At 56.3% G+C, this 22,847-nt stretch overlaps 1 protein-coding gene across 5 annotated transcripts; it reads right to left on the bottom strand.

The window, feature by feature from the left end:
* Nucleotides 1-158: 158 nt before the first annotated feature.
* Nucleotides 159-22,847, bottom strand: ERBB2 (erb-b2 receptor tyrosine kinase 2). 5 transcript variants are annotated; one of them, XM_060135411.1, is made up of 28 exons: nucleotides 22,544-22,847; nucleotides 16,305-16,456; nucleotides 15,186-15,399; nucleotides 14,291-14,425; nucleotides 13,937-14,005; nucleotides 13,637-13,752; nucleotides 13,370-13,511; nucleotides 12,383-12,502; nucleotides 11,992-12,118; nucleotides 9,878-9,951; nucleotides 9,698-9,788; nucleotides 9,259-9,458; nucleotides 8,775-8,907; nucleotides 8,599-8,689; nucleotides 7,748-7,908; nucleotides 6,216-6,263; nucleotides 4,748-4,886; nucleotides 4,543-4,665; nucleotides 4,157-4,255; nucleotides 3,975-4,042; nucleotides 3,689-3,893; nucleotides 3,399-3,554; nucleotides 3,207-3,282; nucleotides 2,761-2,907; nucleotides 2,288-2,385; nucleotides 1,901-2,089; nucleotides 1,380-1,632; nucleotides 159-1,238 (listed from the first exon to the last, which is right to left on the bottom strand). In XM_060135411.1, the coding sequence occupies exons 1-28, from the start codon at nucleotides 22,614-22,616 to the stop codon at nucleotides 883-885; spliced, it is 3,855 nt and encodes a 1,284-aa protein (XP_059991394.1). In that variant the 5' UTR covers nucleotides 22,617-22,847; the 3' UTR covers nucleotides 159-882. The 5 variants fall into 5 exon arrangements, with proteins under 5 accessions (XP_059991394.1, XP_059991395.1, XP_059991396.1 ...); XM_060135412.1 differs by having other exon boundaries at nucleotides 4,579-4,665; XM_060135413.1 differs by lacking the exon at nucleotides 3,975-4,042 and having other exon boundaries at nucleotides 3,689-3,874; nucleotides 22,544-22,846.

Genomic DNA, 22,847 nt, shown 5'->3' with positions numbered 1-22,847 from the left:
TCCAAGCAAGAATGATCTGGTCATCAAAGGGCTCTCAGGTCAGAATCCCAACCAGTTTTCCCCCAACCCAGGAGCCAGGAAACTGGCAGTAGGCTCCTCATTCAAGCTTTCCGAAGATTCCTAGCCAGTCCCTCCAGGCAAGATGAACTGAATGTAGGTTAAGAGGTGAGCAGTAAAGGGATGGCTCAGAGCCATCCCAGACATAGGCTTGTGTCCAGCTGTTTTCCAAAATATATTTGCAAATGGAGAAAGTGGGTATGGAGAAGGGACATTCCTCCCGCAACCCCAGGGACTGCCCCCCCACCCCGCTTCCACAATACCCACTCTCCACCGAGTCCTTATTTCATCTTAAAAAAAATAATAAAATAAAACAACCAAAAAAACATAAGTAAAAACAAAACCAGAAAAGCACTCTGTACAGGGACCGGATCTGGGCACTGCTGCCGTCCCCTGCTGTCCCCTTCTTCTTAGGGGCAGAGCTAGGTCTCAGGGAGTCTCTGCTCTGGTTCCTAGACACCCTCTTGGGGCCTCTTCCCTTCCTAGGCTCAGCTTCCCTGTCCTTCAGTGTCAGGTTCTGGAAGAAGTCAGGCTGGGCTGCTCCCGCAGGTAAGGAGACTGGCTGTGGCATCCAGTGGACCCTAGTGGCTGGGCCAGGGCTCCAGCATCAGTCAGGACTCCCCGGTGCTGCCCCCTCTTCCAGCCAGGCTGGGCGGCTCTCAGCCACCTACGAGTTGGAAGAGGAAGGAAGATTGCTGGCATGGCAGGCCACCCTGGATGTGATCCAAGGGCCCTCTCCCTGCCTCGTCCCGACGCGGGCCATAAGTCAGGCCTTCCACACTCCCTGAGGGGCCAGCAGGGCCTCAGCGGCCCGGGCCTTTTGGCTCATACTGGCATGTCCAGACCCAGGTACTCAGGGTTCTCTGCTGTAGGGGTCCCTTCAAAGGTGCTGGGTGGAGAGCCCCGCTCTGATGGGTCCTGGTCCCAGTAATAGAGGTTGTCAAAGGCTGGGCTGAAGGCCGGAGAAGAGTGGGACTGAGGGGCAGCCCTGCCCCGGGGTGCCAAGTACTCGGGGTTCTCCACGGCAGCCCCAAAGGCAAAAATGTCTTTGACAACCCCATTCTTCCCAGGGGAGAGAGTCTTGGGCCTTTCCAGAGTGGAACCGGCAGGTCGAGGAGGAGGCCGAGGACCCTCTAGGGGTGAGGGGGGCTGTGGCCGAACCTCTGGCTGGTTCACGTATTCTGAAAGGACAAGAGAAGGAGGCTTGTTAGGGGGAGGAGCCCGTGTGTTCTGGCTGCTGCCCCTGCCCCCATAGTGGGCCCTGGGCTGAGCACCCCCAGTCCCCACCTCCCAACCTCTCAGCTCGGGCCTGGACTCCATACCGGGCTGGGGGCTGTAGGTCAGGGGGGCAACGTAGCCATCGGTCTCGGGAGGAAGCGGTACTGTGGGGTCCTCGCTGTACCGCTGTAGAGGGCTGGAGTCATGTTGGGGGAGGTTCTGCAGCCCCTTGGCTGCCCCCATTCCCAAGTCGCCGTCAAACACATCAGAGCCAGCCCCTTCGGAAGGTGCCAGTGGAGACCTGGGGGGCTCCTCCTCCGAGGGCTCCAGACCCAGCGTCAGCTCACCACCGCCACTCTGAGGACGAGCGAGAAGGGCATGATGGGGGTCATTCATGATGGGGACTCCACGGGAGGTGACAGGGTCACAAGAGATAAAAGGAAGTTGCCTTCGGGGTTTGACACAGTCACTGTGACAAGAGTGGGGTCACAGTTGGAAAGCAGTAGGAATCCTTGGGGATATTGGGGTCTCCTCCGTGGGGGACATTGGAGAAAGGGACTCTAGTCCACTGGGGTCGGGGGAAGTAACCAGACACACCCACCACACTGTGACAGGGGGCACTGACCCTGGTGGATGTGCTGCGGTGCCTGCGGTGGGCTGTGCCCCCAGAGCCCGGGGCAGGGTCTGGGCAGAAGAAGCCTTGCTGGGGTACCAGGTACTCCTCAGCATCCACCAGGTCCCCCATGTCATCATCCTCCAGCAGCGAGCGGTAGAAGGTGCTGTCCAAGGGGCTGGGAGGGCCCAGGTCTTCATTCTGGGGAGGCGGGAGACAGAGCGTGGCAGCCTCTCCCCAGCCCAGCCTCCCGAGGGAGGCTCAGGGAGTACCAGAGTTCTGACGAGTCAGGCAAGGGCTGGGCTTGGAAGCCTGGGACCCAGGAATCATCTCCCTTTCCTCCCTCTAAGGGAGAGTGATCTTAGCCACAGGCAGGGACGGCGTGGAAAGGCCCGGTACCTGGATGACCACAAAGCGCTGGGGGTCCCTGGCCATGCGGGAGAATTCGGCCACCAACTCCCGGAACCTTGGCCGACATTCAGAGTCGATCATCCAACCTGGGGGTGGGCAGGAGTCCAGCATCTCAGTTCTGGCTGCAGCCTGTGTGCAGAGCCCCTCACCCCCACCCCCAGCCTAGACAACCCCAGTTACTAGAGTCCAAAGCCCTCAGGTGGTAGAGAAGAGGTACCAGACTCGGATCCTGAGAGAGAACCTTTGAGAATCTCTACTAGTTTCCCCTTTTTATTTTGCATTAAGTTTCTTTCTAGCTGGTCCTTGATAGCTCCTCTGGACCGGTACTGTAAAGGGAAGTGAGACCCTTTTGAGGCTGCATTAAACATACCCTGCTCTTGGCCCCCTCCCTTGCCCCTTGTAGGCCCCTCCACCCAGGCCCTCCCACTCCTCCAAGCAGCCGACCCAGCTCAACCACGCACATTTGACCATGATCATGTAGACATCAATGGTGCAGATGGGGGGCTGGGGCAGCCGCTCCCCCTTCTCCAGGAGGTCAGGGATCTCCCGGGCTGGGATCCCATCGTAAGGTTTGGCCCCAAAAGTCATCAGCTCCCACACAGTCACACCTGGGGCAGAGATGGGGTCAAGAGGTGGGGGGACCAGAGGGAGCGTTAGTGCACTGAGCCCCAGAGGCTCTATCCAAGAGCCTGGCACCATGGGGGAAGGAGGGGAGGGACGCAGTGTCAAGGGCAGGAGATACCCAGTCTTTCCGCAGTCCCTGGCAGACTGAGGCACTGGCAGCCCCTTCCTTCCTTCATGCTAAAGTGTCCATTAATTCGCTCCATCCCAGCTCTCATCCTTCTACCTACATCCCCCCCAGGGCCACGGCTCTGTGTCCACCCTTCCGACCCACCCCATCACACACCATAGCTCCACACATCACTCTGGTGGGTGAACCGCCGGCGGAGAATGGACTCCAACGCCATCCACTTGATGGGCACCTGGGAGAGCAGAGAAGGAAGTGCTCCAACCAGGTGTGGTGGGGAGGTGGCCGTTCTGAGTTCTCCCAGGGGCCAGACCCCACCCCCCCTTGCTTCACTCTGCTCCCTCCTCTGACCTTGCCCCCATCCGCATGGTACTCCGTCTCATCAATGTCCAGCAGCCGAGCCAGCCCGAAGTCTGTAATCTTGACATGGTTGGGACTCTTGACCAGCACATTCCGGGCAGCCAGGTCCCTGTGCACGAGCCGCACATCCTCCAAGTAGCTCATCCCCTGGGGTCAGAGGCATCGGTGTGGACCTCGCTCTGCCAGAGCTCTCCCAGGAAACCTCCTCATCCTAGCTCTGAGTGGAGACAGAGGCTTGCTCCCAAGGGCACCCGCAGAGCCCCGGCCCCCAAAGTGCATACCTTGGCAATCTGCACACACCAGTTCAGCAGGTCCTGGGAGCCCAGGCGCCCGCGGTGCTCCCGGACGTGGTCTAGGAGGCAGCCATAGGGCATAAGCTGTGTCACCAGCTGCACCGTGGATGTCAGGCAGATGCCCAGAAGGCGGGACACGTATGGGGACCCTACACCAGCCATCACATATGCTTCCTGGGAGCAAGGGTACACACTGAGAGGGTATGGGAAGCCACTAGCCCCCAAACCACCACACACCCCTCCCGAGGGCTGAGCCGTGACTGGGGACCCTCACTCAATCCAACCCCATTCGTCACAAACCAGAACCATGGCCCACAGACTCAGGAGGTTAAGAGTAGAGATCTGGGGGATCACAAAGTGTCTCCTAAAACCCCAGTGAAAACAGAGCCCACAGCCCACACCTGCAGCCAGGGGGTCCCCACTGTACTCCCAGCTGGAGAGGGTGGAAGGGCTTACGTCCAAGATTTCTTTGTTGGCTTTGGGGGATGTGTTTTCCCTCAACACTTTGATGGCCACTGGGATTTTCACATTTTCCCCATCGGGGATCCAGATGCCCTGAGCAGAGAGAGGAGGATGTGAGCAGGAGGAGGGTGGGCCAGATCCAACCTGCAGTCGTCCAAGGGGTCACTACTTGTGCTCCCAATCCTTCCCCACCCTTGGGCCAACCCCATTATTGAGCAACAACCTCGCCATTTCAGCCCACTCCCTATCCCCTTATACATAACTGCCCCACCCAACAGAACCGCCCCCAGCCCCTGGCTGTCTTCCAGACAGAACCCCCGTCCCCGCCCTGACCGCATCCTCTGGGACCGCCCACCCAGGACTTTGGCCCCACCCCTGACCTTGTAGACGGTACCAAAAGCTCCGGATCCAAGCACCTTCACCTTCCTCAGCTCTGTCTCTTTCAGGATCCGCATCTGAGCCTGATTTGGCATCGCTCCGCTCGGTGTCAGGGGCTCCACCAGCTGGGGTGAAGGGGTGGTGCGTCAGTGCCGCGAGCCGGGCTGCAGACCACAGGCCACGGGACAGGCCCTCGGGCCGCCTCACCTCTGTCTCCTGCAGCAGCCGCCGCATCGTGTACTTCCGGATCTTCTGCCGCCGCCGCTTGACGAGGATGCCGAAGACCAGCCCCACGACGACGACCAGCAGAATGCCCACCACAGCGGCAATGATGGACGTCACAGGGCTGGGGGCAGGAGCCAGGGTCAGGGATTGGGGACCAGTCTGGGGCAGGAGGGATGAAGGGGTCCCATGGAGGGGCATGAAGGTCACTGGCGTTTGGAAAGGGAAGTTGGAAGGGTGACGTGCAGGCTCCCGTCCTGTTTCACCTACTCAGAAACCTCCCTCGGCTCCTTACTGCCTCCAGGATGAAGTCCAGACTCCTTGCTGGGCATTCAAAACCCTCTCCACCCACATCTCCAAATTGTCTGTGCTCTTGCCCAGGGCTCTAGCCCAGGATTCTCAAACTTCCTGACAAAAAATCACCAGGGAGCTTGTCAGTATGCAAGAGTCTGGAGCCCTACCCTCCAGAGAGTCTGATTGTGGTATGAGGTGGGGAACGTGCACCCAGTGATTCTGATATTCTAGCCACATTTTCCACCCATAGGTCATGATTTCCACACCTCCCAGCCTTTGTTAATTCTACCTGGACCATCATTTCTGCATGAGGTCATCTTTCAAGACTCAGCTCATCCTGGGATAGAAGGATCTCCTGGGTGCTGACCCTACATCACTGTCATCCTTGCCCCCTTCCCTTGCTTAGCCAAGGGCTGGCACATCACAGACCTCTAATGAACGCTTGTGTCATGGACAAGTGCTTACCTAGGACATACTCCAATCTGTTTTTCTCCCCAAACACCCCACTGCCTAGAAATCAAGTCCAGTGATGGCAGTGATGGACATCACAGGGCTTGTGGCCTCATGGTGAGGGAGAGCCTATGCCCTCCAAGATCCTGCCCTAACCTGATTCAGACTTACTCCCTCCTCTGAGCTTACTCAGTGGCCCACCACAGCAGAACCTTCAGCAAACACGTCCTAGATTGTCCTGACCCCTCTCACCATGCTGCCTGGTTGCTTTCCTCCTAATGCAAGTGACATACCTGCCCCTCTTTCAAGACCTGGCTCCCATGCCACCTCCTCCTTGAAGCCTCCCACTGACCCCAGGTAAGAATTCATTGTCCCATCCTCAGTGCTGTAGTTGCGTTCTCTTCTCAACGTGCCTTGAGTCCCAGGGAGTTGCAGGCTGCCTGTGTCCCTTAGGAGACCCCTACCTACTCGAGGGTGGGGAGGTGCTGGGTGTCTTCGCCATCTTTTCCTGTTCCCTGCCCCCCAAGCATCCTGAGCAGGTCCTCCGTCCACTGGTTGAAGCTAATTGAAAGGAGGGTCCTTAGTGGAAGAGTGGGCTGGGGAGGGACATGTGTCATGTCAGGAGACCCCCTCCCTACAGCAGTGACCACTCAGGGGCCGGAGGGGGACTGAGGGGCAACATGGGATGTGTCCTGGGGACCAGGCTGACCTGGCTCTCTGCTCAGCGGGGCAGCCCTTGTCATCCAGGTCCACACAGCTGCAGAAGAGAGAGAGTCCTGTCAACAAGGCTGGGAACCACCTCTTGCACTCACTCAGCCTCACAATATCCCCAGAGGTGGGTGTAGCTGAGTTACGATCCCTAATTGACAAAGGCAGAAACTGGGCTCAAGGTCACCAGGGCTCTTTCTACCACCCCACAGGGGAGGCCTTCTCCAATCTGCAAACCTGCATCCCCTGCACCTCCCTGTCTTGGGTAGGAAGTGGGGGGCACCCAGAGGAGCATCAAGTCCAAAAGCTTGCCTATCCCCTCTGTAGAGGATGCCAGGGTAGTAGCTGGGCACAACCTGCACCGAGGACAGTCTGACGATACTGTGACCCAGCAGTTCCGCCTCTCAGGATAGACCCTAAAAATGCCAACACCTGTACGCTAGGGGGCATGTACAAAATGCTCACGTGTACATGGAGCTCAAGTGCAATAAACTGCACGTCCCCCCCCCCCAAAAAAAGGAGACAAGTTCAATGAATATCCCTCGAACAGGGACATGGTTAAATAATACTACATCCATACAGCAGATTGAGTAGTTAAAAAAAAAAAAAAAAAGGAGGTAGGTTCATGTGCGCTCACAAGAAAGAACCTCCAAGATACATAAAGTGCCGGGACGGAGGGGAAGCAAAGTGCAGAACTATATGTAGAGTACTATCCTGTTTACATTAAAAAATGCACACACACAGAAACCAAAACTGACTATATGTGAGTCAGATGAAATTGCTGTTTCTTGATCATTTTTGACTTCCCAAAACAGCAATCTTCAACCTAACATAAATGTAAAATGCGTTTAGGTAAATGTGTAGAGCACACCAGAGTGATCTGGTGGTTCTCCCCAGGGAGGGGAGGGTGGGGGACTGGGTGGGTGGGGGAGTGGACGAAAGGGCACTTGTGCTTTACAGTGTTTATACTTTGATACTGCTGAAAATGTGTATCACAAGAATGTATGCATGTACTCCATGTGTAATTAACAACAACTAAGTGAAAAACATAAAAAGAACAGGGCAGATCACTGTGTTAGGACATGGAAAAACACTGCAAGCAAAATTGCAATGCTGAGTGAGAAAAAGCAATTTCCAAACAATATGTATGGTCTATGATCCCATTTTGGTAAAAAGAAGTATATACTAGAATGTGCACAGATAAAAACTGGAGAATAATAATAATAATATATAAACATATACTTTATGTTATAATAATAATCCGTATGTTAGTGTGTGCATAGATTAAAAAAGCTGGAGGAAAAATATTGCAAATTATTAACAGTGGGGTAGAATTGCTAATACTATTCACTTTCATGCTTTAATTAAAAAAATTTTAACCACGTGTTACTTTTGTGATCAGAAAAAAAAGATATGAAAAATTAAGGGTCTCGGGGTAAGCAAAGGCAGAGTTGTCCCACTTTTAGAATAAGAGCCCCAGAGAGGGTCCTGGAACAAAGCCTTTCTTTCCGTGGAAAAGGCCCTCAGACTCACGAGTGGGTGCAGTTGATGGGGCATGGCTGGCACATGCCCTCCTCATCTGGGAACTTCCAGATGGGCATGAAGGATAGGTCAGGCTTCACACCACTGGGGCAGCGAGCCACGCAGAAGGGAGGATCCTTGTAGTGGGTGCAAGCCACACACTGGTCAGCCTCCTGGGAGGGGAGGAAGGGTTTGTGGGGGGCTGGCACCGACACCCCCAGGGCAGCAGGATCAGGCCCTTGGGTCCCCTCTGTGCTTTCCTCAGTCACTCAGCAGCACTGTCCACCTTGCTCCTGGGACAGCCCCATACCTGCTGTGTCTGATGCCCCTGTTCTGCACCCAGCTCCCCACCTTCAAAGCTTGATCCCCAGGCCTGGTGGGGTGGGGGGAGTGTATTACCTAAGATATAACAGCAAGTAATAATAGTAACTAACTTGTGAAGCCTTTTTCCTGTGCTCGGGCACTGTGCCAAACCCTATTTTGAGTTAATTCTCACTGCATCCCAATGGGGTAGGTACTAGTATGACGTTCATTTTACGAATGAGCCAATGCAAGTGGGGCCTGGATTTGAATCCAGGTCACCTGATGTCTAAGCCCCCAGGTCTAACCACCTTAGCACAGCCACGGCCAAGGGCACAGGCTTCCCTGGGCCCTTTGCATGGTCTGAAGGGCCTCAGCGTCCGCAACTCTTGCTGTCCCCAGCATCCCAGCCACCTTCCACCCTCCTACCACCCTCCTACTGTTCAGGTCTGGGCTTGGAGTCCTCCCCAGGGGTATTTTACTGGACTTGGCCAGGTCCCTGGCAGCACCCCCAACCCTGCCCTGCTTCCCTCCACCCATCTCTGAGCGCACCAGCACCTCACCGAGCCAAAGCAGGTCACTGAGCCGTTCTGGGGCTGACACTCGGGGTGGCACGGCAGACAGTACCTGTCCTTCACGTACTCCCGGGGGAGCCTGAGGAGAGGACGGCCGGTGAAGGGGTCTGGAAGGAGCCCCGTGCACCCCCCAGCCCGGCCGCCCCCTCCTCTGCCCCGCATACCCCTGCAGTACTCGGCATTCTTCCACGCACTGCTGGCCCCGGAGGAACTGGCTGCAGTTGACGCACTGGGTGGGCCCTGGACCCCAGCAGTGCCCGTGGGCACACAGCGGGTAGCAGGCCAGGCCCTCGCCCACTGCAGTGAGGAGGAAGGGGTCAGAGGGGACTCTCAAGGGAGACTCCAGGGAGCTGGGGGAAGAGTCTGTGGGCATGGCTCTGAGCTGGAGAGGTGGGGATAGGTGCCGCGCAAAGCAGGGAGAGAAAGAGTTCTGAGGTTCCAGGAACAGAGAGGAAAGGGAAGGGAGGGATGCCAAGGCAGTGTGGCAGGACCCTGCTAGAAGCCATGCCAAGAGGCCAGGCCAACCAGAGCTATGTCAAGGATGGTGCACCAGGGACGGGCAGTGCACACGCACAAGTAAGTCCCAGACTGCTGCTGCCAGAGGCCCGTGGGCACGCCTGAGCAGCAGTGCTGGGCTCCCTGTCTTACCGCACTCGACCTCTGGCCGGTTGGCACTGTGGAGCAGGGCCTGGTGGGGGTTCCGGAAGAGCTGGTCCCAGGGCACCGTGTGTACAAAGCAGAGGCGGGCGTTGCGGTGGATGAGGGCCAGTCCACTGCCCAGTTCCCGCAGAGAGCGCAGCCCCAGCCAGCGGATGCCCAGCCCTTGCAGGGTCAGCGAGTAGGCACCACTGTGGGAGGGGGAGTGCTCAAATGCAGGGGGGCAACCCGCCACTGACCCTCCCCCCTCAGCAAGGGCTGCCCTCGCCTTCCTCCTGTCCCCAGCACACTCTGCAAACTTCCATGGGAATGCTGCTGCTGGAGTGCCCGGGGAATAAGAACCCCCATTCCCCCCCTACACACTCAGAGCTTCTCCCGGGCCTCCCGGGGCAGCTCCTCCTCCGTCAGGCCTCCCTCCCCTGGTGCTCACTCATGCAGAACTCGTCCCCGGATTACTCGCAGATTCTGGAAGACGTGGAGGTCCGGCAGGCTGTCTGGCCACGCTGAGATGTACAGGTAACCTGCAGACACAGGGTGAGGCTAGGGGTGCGGGGACAGGACGAAGACCTCCCAGCCCCATCGAAGCAGGATTCAGAGAGACAGAGCTCACCTGTGATCTCCTCCAGAGACTCAAATACTCTGAGCTGCTCAGGCTGTAGGGGGGCAGTGTTGGAGGCTCGGTCCCTAGAAGGAGGATTAGGAGAGGGCCAAGAAGGGGGTGGGTAAGACCCCCCTCCATGAGCTGGCCCTGCCATCCTCCCCAACCTCCCCTCCACTTAAACCCATTGCCCATCGAGCCCGGCTGTTCCCATCCTGAACTTCAAAGCCCAGGCCCTGGCTTGGCAAATATCAAAACAATATTTATATCCTTTGATCTAGAAATTCTACTTCTAGGAATGTGGCCTAGAGAGACACTGGCCCCTGTTCCCAAAGGCATGTGCAAAGGAGAACCGTTTGTTAGAGGGAAAATAAAAAAACTAAGGAAATTAAAAATTAAAATCTTTTTAAAATTTAAACTTAAAAAAATGTAATTAAATTTTAATTAATTTATTAATAATTTATTTTATTAATTAAATTTAAAAATTTTAAATTAAATACCTAAACATCAGTAAATGGGAGCTATTAAATATAATCCTGATCTATCCAGACTACACACGAAAAACTAACATTCAGGAGCGTGTAGTATCTGCTGGGCACGGTTATAGGAGCTTTACAAATATTAACTCATTTAAGCTTTATAACACCTTATGAGGGCGGGACTATTTTTGCCCCCATTTAACAGATGAGGAAACTGAGACTCAGCAAGAAGGTCACATGATTAGTAAGTGGTAGAAGCCAGGTCTCAAACCCAGGCAGCCTGGGCTCTTAGCTGCTACTTTTTGCTGCCACCTCTTCCACAGCTGTGGAAAGAACAAGGCAGCTGGACATGAACTAACTGTCATAACCAGCTCTCCAAAGCCAGGGGCAGACAATATTCACAACAGGCTCCCATTTTAAATCAACCTTTCCCCCCAAATTACTAACACTACGTTTCTCTGTGCGTGTATATCCATATACGTATGAACGGTCTAGAAGAACACACACAAACTGTTAAGGGTGGTCTCCTCTAGAAAGGGGAGTAAAGGTGGAGAAAGTGTCGAAGGGCATTTTCTCCTTTTTTAATACATATTTTTATTGAAGTATAATTCACATACAATAAATTGCAGATTTTTAGTGTGCAGTTTAATGAGTTTTGTCCAATGCATTCACTCGCCTATCCACTACCCCAACTGGTATACAGAACCTTTCCATCACCCCAGAAATTTCCTTTGTGTCCCTTTCCAGGCCCTCACCCTGGCGCAATCACTGTTCTGACTTCTCTCACCACACAGTGGTTTTGCCTATTCTAGAGCAAAGGGAATCATACAGTGTGGACTCTCTCTTGTCTGACTTATTTTGCTTAACATAATGTTTCTGAGACACATTCATGTTGTTTCACGTATCAGTAGGCCATTTCTTTTACTGCTGAGAATTTCACCGTACGGATATACCACCTTTTACGGTTGACCCTTGAACAACGCCTGGGTTACGGCACCAACCCCCCACAAAGTCGAAAATCCAAGTATAACTTTACAGTCAGCCCTCTGCATCCATGGTTCCGGATTCAAGCAACCCCGGACTGTGTAGTACTGCCGTACGGATTTATTGAAAAAAGTTCACATTTGAGTGGACCCACGCAGTTCAAACCCGTGATGTCCAAGGGTCAGCTTTATTGATTCCTTCAGCTATTGATATACATTTGCATTATTTCCAGTTCGGGGCCATTATGAATAAAGCTACGATGAACTCAAAGAGAATTTTACTTTATCTGGATGGTGTGACCTCCATACAAGTGCATGCTCATAGATAACGTGTCATTTATGAGAAAAATCCCAGGAATTCCCTGGCAGTCCAGGGGTTAGGACTCCTCGCTTTCGTTGTCAAGGGCCTGGGTTCAATCCCTGGTGGGTGAACTAAGATCTAGCAAGTCGCGCGGCGCGGCCAAAGACAAGCAAACAAAAAAGAAAAACTCCCCCCTCCAAAGTCCCTGCTGGTCTTCCACCTGCTTCCTCTGCATCCCTGGCCTCCCACCTCTGTCTCCCGCCATCCCCGAGAAATCCTTCCACTTCTGGGGCCTCAGGATTCAGTGACTGCCCTGATGCTGCCTCAGGCCATGTGCCCACCCTTAACTCTGAGTATCCTTACCCCTCAAAGCTCTCCGGCACAAACGCCAGGCTCCCAAAGATCTTCTTGCAGCCAGCAAACTCCTGGATGTTGGCACTGGTGACCGCCCTCACCTCCCGCAGGTGTTCCATGCCCAGACCATAGCACACTGTGGGGAGGGGGGCAGGGGGCACCTCAGCCTCCACATGGAGCACCAGGAATTCAACCTCCTGGGTCCTGTCCACAGTCCCCTCCTGGGGCCACATGCCCCCTCCTCACATTGGCAGAGACATGGGGGAGCTTGTGGGAGTGCTCAGGGGAGGGCCAGGGGCAGAGTCAGTGGGAGAACAGGACCGGGTCCCAGGAGGGTCTGAGGGAGGGTGGCACAGCGGGCTAGGCCAGGCTGGGTATGCAGGGGGCGGCCACTGGGTACCTCGGGCACAGGGCTTGCTGCATTTCTCACACCGCTGGGTTCCATCCTCAGCTGTCACCTCTTGGTTGTTCAGGGGACAAACCAGGGTGCAGGATCCCACGTCCGTGGACAGGTAGTTGTCTGAGGAGATCAAGATCGTCTGTCCACGTGCCCTGGCCTTTTAGCACTGCCCCACCATGAGCTGTGTGACCATGCCCAGGTAGTGCAATAAGAATGATATCAACCGATACCGAAATGCCCTTACACCATATCTGAGCCCTGGACACTCGTCCACTCCTCACGACAACCCTGTGCGGTAGGCACCGTTGGATTCCCATTTTGCCAAAAGGGAAACCAAAGCACAGAGTTTTCTGTTTAAATTACTCAAGGTCCCTGTGCTAGTAAGTGGAGGAGCCAGGATGTGAACCCAAATGATCTAGCTCCACACTCCGTACTCTCACCCACCATGGGGAGGGTACAACCAGGACCCAAGAGCCCACTGCTGTCTCCTGTGACAGGAGGAAAGAGGTCCCCAGGTCTGAGGCCAGTCCCTAAATGCCCATCAGTAAATAGGGGAGCTAGTAAATAAAACTCTGATCTATCTAAAAATCAACATTTAGGGGGTGCTTAGTATTGTCTGGGCACAGTTATAAGAGCTTTGCAAATATTAACTCATTCAAACTTTGTAACCACCTGGTGAGGATGGGACTATTTTGGCCCCCACTTAACAGATAAGGAAACCGAGACACAGCAAGAAGGTCACGTGACTGATAAGGGGCAGAGCCAGGTCTCAGACCCAGGCAGTCTGGCTTCTGTGCGTGGGCTCTTAGCTGCTATTCTGTGCTGCCACCTGCTCCACTGCTGTTGAAAGAACGAGGCAGCTCAGTACGAACTGCCGTGACCAGCTCTCCAAAGCCAGGGGCGGACAGTACTCACAACGTGCTTGCATTTACATAAACCAAAGTCCCCAGCAAAACTACTAAAAGTACGTCTCTCCCCGGCACTCACAAGGACAGGTGGTCACGCAGCTGGCGCCGAAGGTATAACGGCCCTCGGGGTTGGGCATGGACTCGAAGGTGTCCGTGTTGTAGGTGACCAGAGCTGGGCAGTGCAGCTCACAGATGCCACTGTGGTTGAAGTGGAGGCAGGCCTGGGGGACAGGCAGCTGGTGGGCACTGGGCTGCTTTGCCCTGGTGTGCCAGAGGGTTAAGGGCAGCACCAGGCGGGACGCCCCTCCCCTTGCACCCCGAGGGCTGGGGCGCCGGGGGCACGTACCAGACAGTCAGAGTGCTTGGGGCCCGTGCAGCCGGCAGCACACTGCTCGTGGCAGCAGTCGGTGGGCTGCGGGCCCTTACAGCGGGCACAGCCGCTGGCACAGACGGTTCGCGTCACTGTTGGGCAAAGGGCAGGATGAGGGCTGGGCGGCAGCCTAGGCACCGGGCCCCTTCACCAGCATCACCTTCTGGGGAGACTTCCTGCCTCAGGGACGATGCCGAGGCCTGGCACCCACCCGCCATGTCACCTTTATGCCCACCCAGCCCCTGCCCCCAGATTCTGGGCCTCCCTGTAACTCACAGCTCTGACAGTCCTTGGAACTTTCTCCCCAGCAGTGGGGAGCTTTACAAGCTGGAGAACAGGGTGGGCCTGGGGAGAGACACAGAACGGCAGTGAGAGAGACAGAGACCGGGAGACAGCATGCACAGTGAGGGAGAGATGCAGGCAGGAGGAGAGGACTCCGAAACCGGAGGCACGGTCTGGAAGCAGAGGGAGACAGGGCAGAGAACCGCAGAGATGAAGAGACACAGAGAAAGAGGAAATGGGTGGTGTTAGTGCAGCGGCAGCGGGGGGCGTGGAGTAAGCCAGGAGTCTGGGGTCGGTGGGCTGCGTGAGAAAGAGAGGCGGCTGCAGGCGGCGAGGGGCGTGGCTTACAGGCCCGTGAGCGGTTGGTGTCTATCAGCATGAGGGCCAGCTGGTTGTTCCTGTGGAAGATGTCCTTCCACACAATCGTGTCCTGGTGGCAGAGCTGGGGGTTCCGCTGGATCAAGACCCCTCCCTTCAGGATCTCTGTGGGGCGGGCAATAATCAGGTGCTTCTTCCCTCATCTGTCCTCTTCTGACCTCCCTCGGGGCCTGCCTGCCTTCTAAAAGGGGAATGGGGCTCTTAAACACGCCCCAGGTTCCTCAGGGAGCAGAGGAGACTCCTTCGGCATCTCTTAGCCCTACCAACACCACCCCACACGTGAACAAACGGAGATCCGGGGCAGAGTGAGTTGTCCGTGTCACTGTCTCCCCTCCTCCACCTCTACTCTGGGCACATTGCTTAGCAGTTAAAAGAGAGTGTGAAATCCAGCCTCACCACCACTAACTCGCTGTGTAACCTCAAGCAAGTCACTCATCCTCTGTAAACCTCAGTTTTCTCATCTGTAAAACGAGAATAACACTGATGCTTCCCTTGCAAGATTAAAGCACGACTGAAATGGGGTTATGCAGGTAAAGCACCAGGCTCTCAGAGTCTGGGACACCGTCAGCTCCAAGGCTGCCGCGTACAGTTACACAGGTTGTTCACTGTACGTGTGCATTCAGCCAGGAAGTGGGCAAAAACCCAGCCTGCATCCTATCAAGCTACGTGGGCTGGCACAAGCTGTGACTTCCTGGGAGGAAGGGAAATCTTTTTCGAATCCTCACAAGGGCGCCTCCCCTAGCTCCACTTGCATCCATCCGGAAGGGACCCCAGTTCTTATTCACACGAAGCATCCCCATGGCTGACAGGGGCCCTGGTCAGTTCTCAATGACCAGCAGGGAGTTTCAACGATAAGGATGAGCACCTGTGAGGCTTCGCAGCTGCAGCTCCTGCAGCCCTCCCGGAGCAGCGCGTGCAGCAGGGGGGGCACCTTCCAGAAGGCCTCCGTTGTCCAGCACGGCCAGGGCATAGTTGTCCTCAAAGAGCTGGGTGCCTCGTACGATCCGCAGCCTCTGCAGGGGGACCTGACTCACTCGGTTCTTGGCGATGAGCACGTAGCCCTGCACCTCCTGGATCTCCTGGGAGGGGACAGGGTAGGGTAGGGCTAAGGCAGGTCCAGGCCCTGGACCACTACCACCGCCCCCCCGCACAAGGCCTCCTCCAGGTTACCCTGTGCTTGGGGATCTTGGGCAAGGCCCCCAGCCACTGACCAGTCCTGCTCCCTCAGGCATAAAATGGAGATCAAGGCCACTCCCCACATCCCCGAACCAGATTCTAGTACGATCAAGAAAGAAAAGGGTGGGGGAACACTCTGTAAACTGTAAGCAAGCACCCCACCCTCTCTGCATCTCAGTTTCTTCATCTGTAAAGGAAAGGCCTGGACGAGGTGATGTTTGTGATCTGACAGACTAAGCGTCGCACCTGAGGCCCCGCTCCAGGGCACCATGGACACAACGCAGAGGCTGGTTGTGTCCTGCTCCTGACCCTTTCACATACATTTTCCATGTGATTTCAAAATGGGCCCCCCAGGGAGTTCAAGCATGTCTGTTGCTCCCAATATACAGATAGGGAAACTGAGATCCAGTGAAGCCAAGGGCCTAGATCACATTCACATGGCTTGTCAGTGGCAGAACTGGACCGGGAACCGGCCAGCCCTTGCATTACTCCGGGTAGGAGGGGGACAGTGGCTGGGGCAGTTGGACAATGGAAGGTGATCATGCTGGCAAGAGAGCAAAAAATTTAGCAGAGGAACGGGTGCATTCCACCCAGAGATGTCCATGGCCAGCCACGTTGTAGAGAAGGAGTCAACTGGTCTTGCAGTAGGATGGACGGGGGTTAGACAACAGAAAGGACTTCCCAGTTGAGGAGCCACAACAAAAGAGGAAATACAGGGTGGGGAACACTCTTCTACCACCCATCTGCAAGCAGAGGGCTCAGCCCAGCAGGAAACAGGGCCTGGCTGGGTTTTGCCCATGGGCCTCACCTGCAGGAAGGAGAGGCTGGCATTAGCGGGCAGGTAGGTGAGCTCCAGGTTACCCTGCACCACCTGACAGCCCTGGTAGAGGTGGCGGAGCATGTCCAGGTGGGTCTCGGGACTGGCCAGCGGCCGCAGCTTCATGTCTGTGCCGGTGCACACTGGCAGGAGAGAGAAGATGGGTCAGAGGGCACTGCCCAGTGAGCTTTGCCAACCTGGCCACCTCTGCCAACCTACTCGCCAGAGTCATGCCACCGCAGACAGCGAGAAAGCACAACGGAAGGATCCCTCCTCCTGTGTCGCTTGTACCCACAGAACGTGCAACAGCAAAAGAAAGTTTGCAAATCTGGGAAGAGGAGGGACATCAGGGGAGAAGCTCCCCTGACTCGGCCCATCCTGTGCGTCCAGAGGGCGTCTCGCTGTGCCAGCCTTAGGGACTTGCCCGTTTGATCCAGAGTGTTGGCTGGCAAAGAAAGCCTCCCTTTGTCCCAAAGGCACAACTCAGGGCCAACGGGTAAAAATCCCCCAAGAGAAGCGATGATGAATCATGAATCCTCTGGATACCCCTTGACCCTGTCCCGAACAAACAACGCCACCCACGTGCCAACCTCCTGGCAAGGGGTACCCACCCCCACAATGCCACCCAGAAAGTGGGGAAGGAGGGTCAGCTGGAGTCATAGCTGGGGCATGGGGACCACCAGGGTCCTGGTCACTGCAGGGACTTCTGGAATTCCCCCAGGCAGAGAAAAGGAACATCAGATCCCAACTATGGGCATCCGGACCCGAGCTGCAGATGCTGAGCCAGAGTGCCGCCTACTCCAAAGGCTCCTACGCTGGTACCTCACCCTTGCCACCTCCTCAGCGCAAGACTCCAGAACCAGCTGGCAGAATCTACGCCACGAAACTCCTGCCACAAGGGCATTACGTCAGCCCTGTGTACCTGCCTGGTGCCAACCACCGGCCAAGGGGCGTCAAGATGAACTGCCGCCCAGTCCACCTGGACTCCAGCCCGGTGTCCCTGAGACCAGAAGTACTCACTAAGCCCAGGAATACTAGAAGGGGTACACTAGCCCGGGTAAGGGGGCGCTCTGGGCAACAGCTGGCGCCATGCTTGCCAGCAGTGGGGGCGATTAAAGTGCCCAGTTAAACCCGTTTTTCTGCTCTGGTGAGAAGATGAATCACCTGGCACATCTTGCCCAGGAGGGTGTGCCGGGGGAGGTGGGTGGGGTGCACCCCCAGATCCACAGGTGCCTCAGCTGCCCTGAATTCCTGCTGGTCCCCACTCCACCTCCCAGGGACTACGGGCAGATTCAGGGGGACAGCACAGTGGCTGACTTTGGGGTCTGATCCCCTGCTCTCCCAGCAGCTTGGAGCCTAGGGTCAAATCCTGGGGGGTAATCAGAGATACCCCCTGCCTCCAGAAATCGGGGGAAAGGCTGGTGGGACAAGCCCCCAGGGTTCTGGCCTGGGCCAATGGCCACTAGCTGGCAGCCTCCCAGGAGCACCTAGAGCGGTCTCTGTTCCCACCCCTCTGGCCAGATAGGGAAGGAAGCAAAGAGGGAGGAATGGGAGGACCCAGAAATAGAACTCAAGGGTCCCTCCCCCCAGACTCCCAAGAGAAACAGGAGCCGGGGATGGCAGGCCAGGCCCAAAATAACGCCCGCTGCCAGGACCTCCCCCAGCCTCGGCAGCTTCAGCTGCTTTGCAGGCACAGCTGTCTCCAGGCCCAGACCCCAAGGCCCTGGCCCAAGCCCGGGGCAGGGGCCCGTCTCCACGCCCTGTGCCCTCTGCCGCCTCGAAGGGACACCAGCTGCGGTAGCCAGGCAATAGGAAAACAACAAGGGAGAGCTCGGCAGGCACTCCGGGTGGAGCCTCATCCTCCAGAGGCTGCGACTACAACCTCGGTCTTGCAAAGAAGGAAACTGAGGTTGCCAGGGGTTATTCTCCCCAGATCAGAAAGCCTGTGAGCAATAGAGGGAGGATTTGAACTCGAGTCTGCGCCGACTTCAAATCCCACATTCCTTCCACTAGACCTAACTGCACACACACCCCTCCCCACACCCTGTTCAAAGGTAAATACACACCAGCTCTGTTGATGCCACTGATTACATTATAGGCTTCGGGCAGGGCCGAGTGGCTGAGCTGGGTAGGAGGACCAGAAGGAGCAGCAGCCCCGCCCCACGAGTTTGTTTGTGTCCGTTTTTGAGTCTGATTCAGACTAAATGTTTGCAACAGGTGGTAACGTTGGGAGCCTGAGACCTACTCCCAGGGAGCTGGAGGCTTGGGGGCTAATATCCTCCAACCTGACACCTCCTCTACCTCCACACTTCCCTCCCCCTCCCATCTCCTCACTCATCTCCCCCTCCCCAGTCCTCGCCATGGTCCCCATATCCACTCTGCCCCCCACTGATTTTCTGGGGCGGGGGTAGGAGGTCCTGTTCCACACAGGGGAGCGCTTTGTCTCCGGAGCACCTGTCCCTCGGGAGCCTCGCCCTCCAGATCTCTGGGGCAGTCAGTGTGACCGGAGCCAGGGACACAGTGGGCCCTGGATAAGTGTTTGCGGGATGAATGAATGAATGAATAAATAAATGAACTCCAATCAAGACTCTCCAAACCAAAAGGGACCAGTTGAGGTCACCATGTCCAGCCCTCTCTTCAGAGGCTGGTCACGGCCGCCATGTCCCTCTAGCTGGGTGTTAGTGGTCAGGTCCCAGCTCTGGGGGGCTCTCAAGTGGGTTCTTTCTTCCCCACCAGCCTTCAGCCCCAGCTGCCTCTCTCGCTCACCAGCATGAAAGCCAACACTTCCTTTGGTTTCCATGAACACTGCCTGCATCCCCAAAGCTCACCTCCCCCAGACCCGTGGGGCCAGAGCCCATTCCAGTGACACCAGGACTCACCCACCACACACGCCTGGGGCCAGGGCTCAGGTCATTAGGCCACAACCCTAGCTGGGCCACTCACGGTGTGACCTTGATCAAGTCCCTGGATCTCGAGGGCAGAGGTCAAATCAGATTCACCTCTACGTCCAGCAGTGCCTGTGACTTAGCAGGCACTCAGTGAATATTTACTGACCTGACCTTGACTGTGAGTGGGGGATGATGACAACTCTTACTCTCTGCAGAGAAATTACACGAGAGTTAAATGAGGTGATGAATCAAGAAACAGTCTGTAAACGTGACAAGGCTTTGTAAACAGAGCTGGGGCAACACAACATCGGCTATAATAATTCTCCCACTCCTTAAGAGAGCACGCACCCCTCACCCCGTCTCGGCTCTCTTCCCAGGGGTGGGGAGGAGAGGTGGCCTATTAAGAGATAGGGGTGTCACCCCAGAGGGGTTTCCCACAGGGCAGGGAGGGGGATCTCTTTCCAGGTCATCCCAGCACCCAGGGCCAGGCACTACCAGCCTGGCCCTACACCAGCTCCCCAGCCCCAGCCCGACACTGGTCCCTCCCTCACCCGTAGCCCTGTAGGTCCCACTGGCCTCTGGCCTGGTCCTACCCTCAGTCCCCTGCCATGTCAGGAGGGCCCAAGAGGAAGGCAGACATCGGCTGGTACAGGGAAGGAGAGGACTCCAAAGCCAAGAGGGAACCTGGTGGGGGGCGAGGAGCAGCTCACCCTCATTTTCTTCACCCTCATTTTCTAAAGCCTAGATAAGGGAGGTCATTCACCTAAATAACAAAATAGCACCTCTACCGGAGTCTGACCACCTGAATGCCCCTGAGGCTTTGCTTAACCCATTCCTGTCGAAGGGAATAAGACTTTGGTCAACTCTTAATGCCTCCTCGTCAGAGTCTAAAAATGCCCTGGACATGACTGGGTCGCTGGGAAGCCTTGGCTAAGTCACTTCGTTTCTTTGAACTTCAGTTTCCTCATCTGTGCACCTACTTCACAGGATTGTTGCAGAGATGAAATGAAACTGTAATGGATGAGAACCAGGCAAATAGGAAGCACGCTGTACTTTTCTAAAAGTTAAGGCAAGAGAAGTTCATATAGCAGGAGTCCGGGTAATTCCAAACCCAGAGAAAATTAACAGTGCTCTGTGTTTGACTTTGTAATACAATGCATTTTCTCTTTCGGCATTTGATCCTATCTTTCAATTATTTTTTTTCTTGAATATTAAAATGAGGTTACTTTCCCTGAATATAGCAAAAAGAAGGATGCTGTTGGGAGAATCATTCAGGAATTAAACTATGAGCTCTGCAAGATGTGTTTGCTGCGCTTTACAAAACCTTGACCTCTAAGAAAAGAAAATCCCAACCCTCTGGGCCTTCCCCATCTCCCTTTCCCCCACATGCCTGCGCCAGCCCTCAGCCCTGGCATATACCGGGCGTGCTAGAGGCAGCTGAGTGGGGCTCTGCTTTTAGCCATTCCCCTGCACAACACACCCAACACCTCTCTCTGCACCCAGCACTGCAGGCGGAGGGGTGAGGAAGACCTGAGAAGCTCCCTGTCAATGGCGGGAGAACCGACCCCTCAGATCCCAGCACTGCAACAACCCAGCCGCCCTCCCCCTGCTCGACTCCCAGGCCCAGGTGAGGAGGGCTGCGGCTCAGCCTGACAGCCCAGCCTCGCCTGCCTCACCTCACGCTTCTCAGAAGGTCAGGGGAGAAGACGCCTGCCTGGGAAACACGGAGGGGAAGGGGAGGCTCCTGGGAAAGAGGAGTCTCCTTCCTCAGAGAGAAGGCTGCGCGGGGGCACCTCCCGCTATTCACAGCAGCTCTTGAGGGAGTTCCTTGAGAGGGCAGAGTTCAGCAGGGAGACTGCCGTTTGGTCACACAAAGGCCAGACACACAAACACACAGACCACACAACTCAAGAACACCCTAGTATAGACATCCCTCAGATAACACAGCAGAGCTCTGACAGAGGGGGCCCTCGGGCAACACACAGACAGCCCGACACCCACCCCTTCTCCAGACTCCCTGATCCATGAAGACCACGCACTACTCCTAGAACATTCTCATTCTGTCTTCTCACAACCAGGCGATGTAGGGAGCAGCAGCGGCCCCCCCAGTGTTCAGGGCAGATGAATATAGTGATTTTGAAGCTGTGGTTGGGGGTTGCACTGCCTGGGGTCCAATCTGGGACCCACCAATTACTTGCTGCTTACTTCACCTCTTGAAGCCCGGGTCTTCAAGCCTGGAAAATGGGCACACTAGTTAGGACTTCTCTTACAGGGTTGTTCTGAGGATGAAAGCAGGGAACCCAGACAAAACACGCACAGCACCTGGTACACAGTGTATTTCCAGTACACGTTAGCTTTCACCGTTATCGCACCCAGACGGACAGATAGGGCAAGACACACACTGCACCCCACCCCAGCACCCTTCCCCATACACAGCCCAAAGGAAAAGGCAGGACAACCCGGCCCTCGGCATACCCGCATCTGGCCCCGTTCCTTACCCTCCCCCTCCCTCCAAGTGCCCAGGAATCCCTCAGAACCCTCCCACTTTATGTCCCAGACCAGGAAGCCCACCGCCACCCCGCCGTGACCCACGCTCTCCAAGTCACAAAGCACAGAGCCCTAAGTCGGCCCTAACGAGACTTGTTCAAAACAAACGTCTCCCCCTTCCCCCACGCCAGTCTCCGGCGTGAGGCAACTCTGCAGTCGGACTGGCCACCCTCTGCTCCCCGGCTCTGGCTGGACAGGTTGCTTTCCCCACCTCCCCCCTCCACACCCCGATCGTGCCAGAAGCTGGAGTAACTCAACCCAGTCGGCCGAAAGGGGGCGGGGAGGGGGCCGGGCAGAAGGGACCCCCAGGAATCCAGCCCAGTCCAGTCTGGAGGCGGACGCTGCCAACTGGAAAGGCTTTGAGAGAGGCGCTTGAGGGGGCTCAAGAAAGGGGAAACACACACACACACACACACACACACACACACACACACACACACACACACACACACACACACACACACACACACCCCCTGCTATACACCCTTTGAGGGAAACTTTCTGAACAATTGCAGAGACCTCTTTTGACAAGTTCCGGAGCCGTCGCGGGGTCTGCAAAGCACAAGTCCCTCGAATGGGACGTCTAGAGCCGCTCCGGTGTAATCGTCCCCCTGCCCCACCTCCTCTGGTCCCTCCGAGCCCGAGGGCTGGCGGCTCTGAGCCCCCGGACTGTCCGAAACTTCGGGTCGGGAAGCTCCGATGGCCCCTCTGTTCCCGTCTGACCAGGGATTTAGACGGGGGTCCCAGGCTGCACGGGCCCGTCGCCGCTCCCTGCCCTCCCCACCCCAGACCCACCTTGGGTGCCCGCGGCTCCGGGGGACAGGAGGGCGAGGAGGAGCCCCCAGCGGCACCAGGCCGCCAGCTCCATGGTGCTCACTGCGGCTCCGTCCCCATGGCTCCGGCTAGACCAGGCGGCGAGGGCGCCGGGCGGGCGAGGGGAGGGGGCCGGGCGCTCGCGCCGGAAAGAGCACCCAGTGCAGGGGCGGCCGGCGGCCTCGGGGGGTCTTCTCGGCTCTGTGGGCACGATGGAGAGGAATCTCAGCTCCACAACTTCATTCCTGTACTTCCTCAAGGCAGCCCTCCTCCTCCACCCCCTCCT

The sequence above is a fragment of the Lagenorhynchus albirostris genome, chromosome 20 (assembly GCF_949774975.1).
Source record: "Lagenorhynchus albirostris chromosome 20, mLagAlb1.1, whole genome shotgun sequence".
Taxonomy (NCBI): Eukaryota; Metazoa; Chordata; class Mammalia; order Artiodactyla; family Delphinidae; genus Lagenorhynchus; species Lagenorhynchus albirostris.
This window is presented reverse-complemented; position numbering and strand designations above follow the sequence as displayed.

What these genes read in the sequence shown, in the direction of transcription:
- ERBB2 (XM_060135411.1), bottom strand. Translation starts at nt 22,616, where the DNA reads ATGGAGCTGGCGGCCTGGTGCCGCTGGGGGCTCCTCCTCGCCCTCCTG. An exon ending in CAGCAAGCCCTGTGCCCGAG is followed by an intron (nt 12,119 to 12,382) that starts GTACCCAGTGGC and finishes CCCTCCCCACAG; the next exon opens with TGTGCTATGGTCTGGGCATG. An exon ending in ACCGCAGCACATCCACCAGG is followed by an intron (nt 1,633 to 1,900) that starts GTCAGTGCCCCC and finishes GCTCGTCCTCAG; the next exon opens with AGTGGCGGTGGTGAGCTGAC.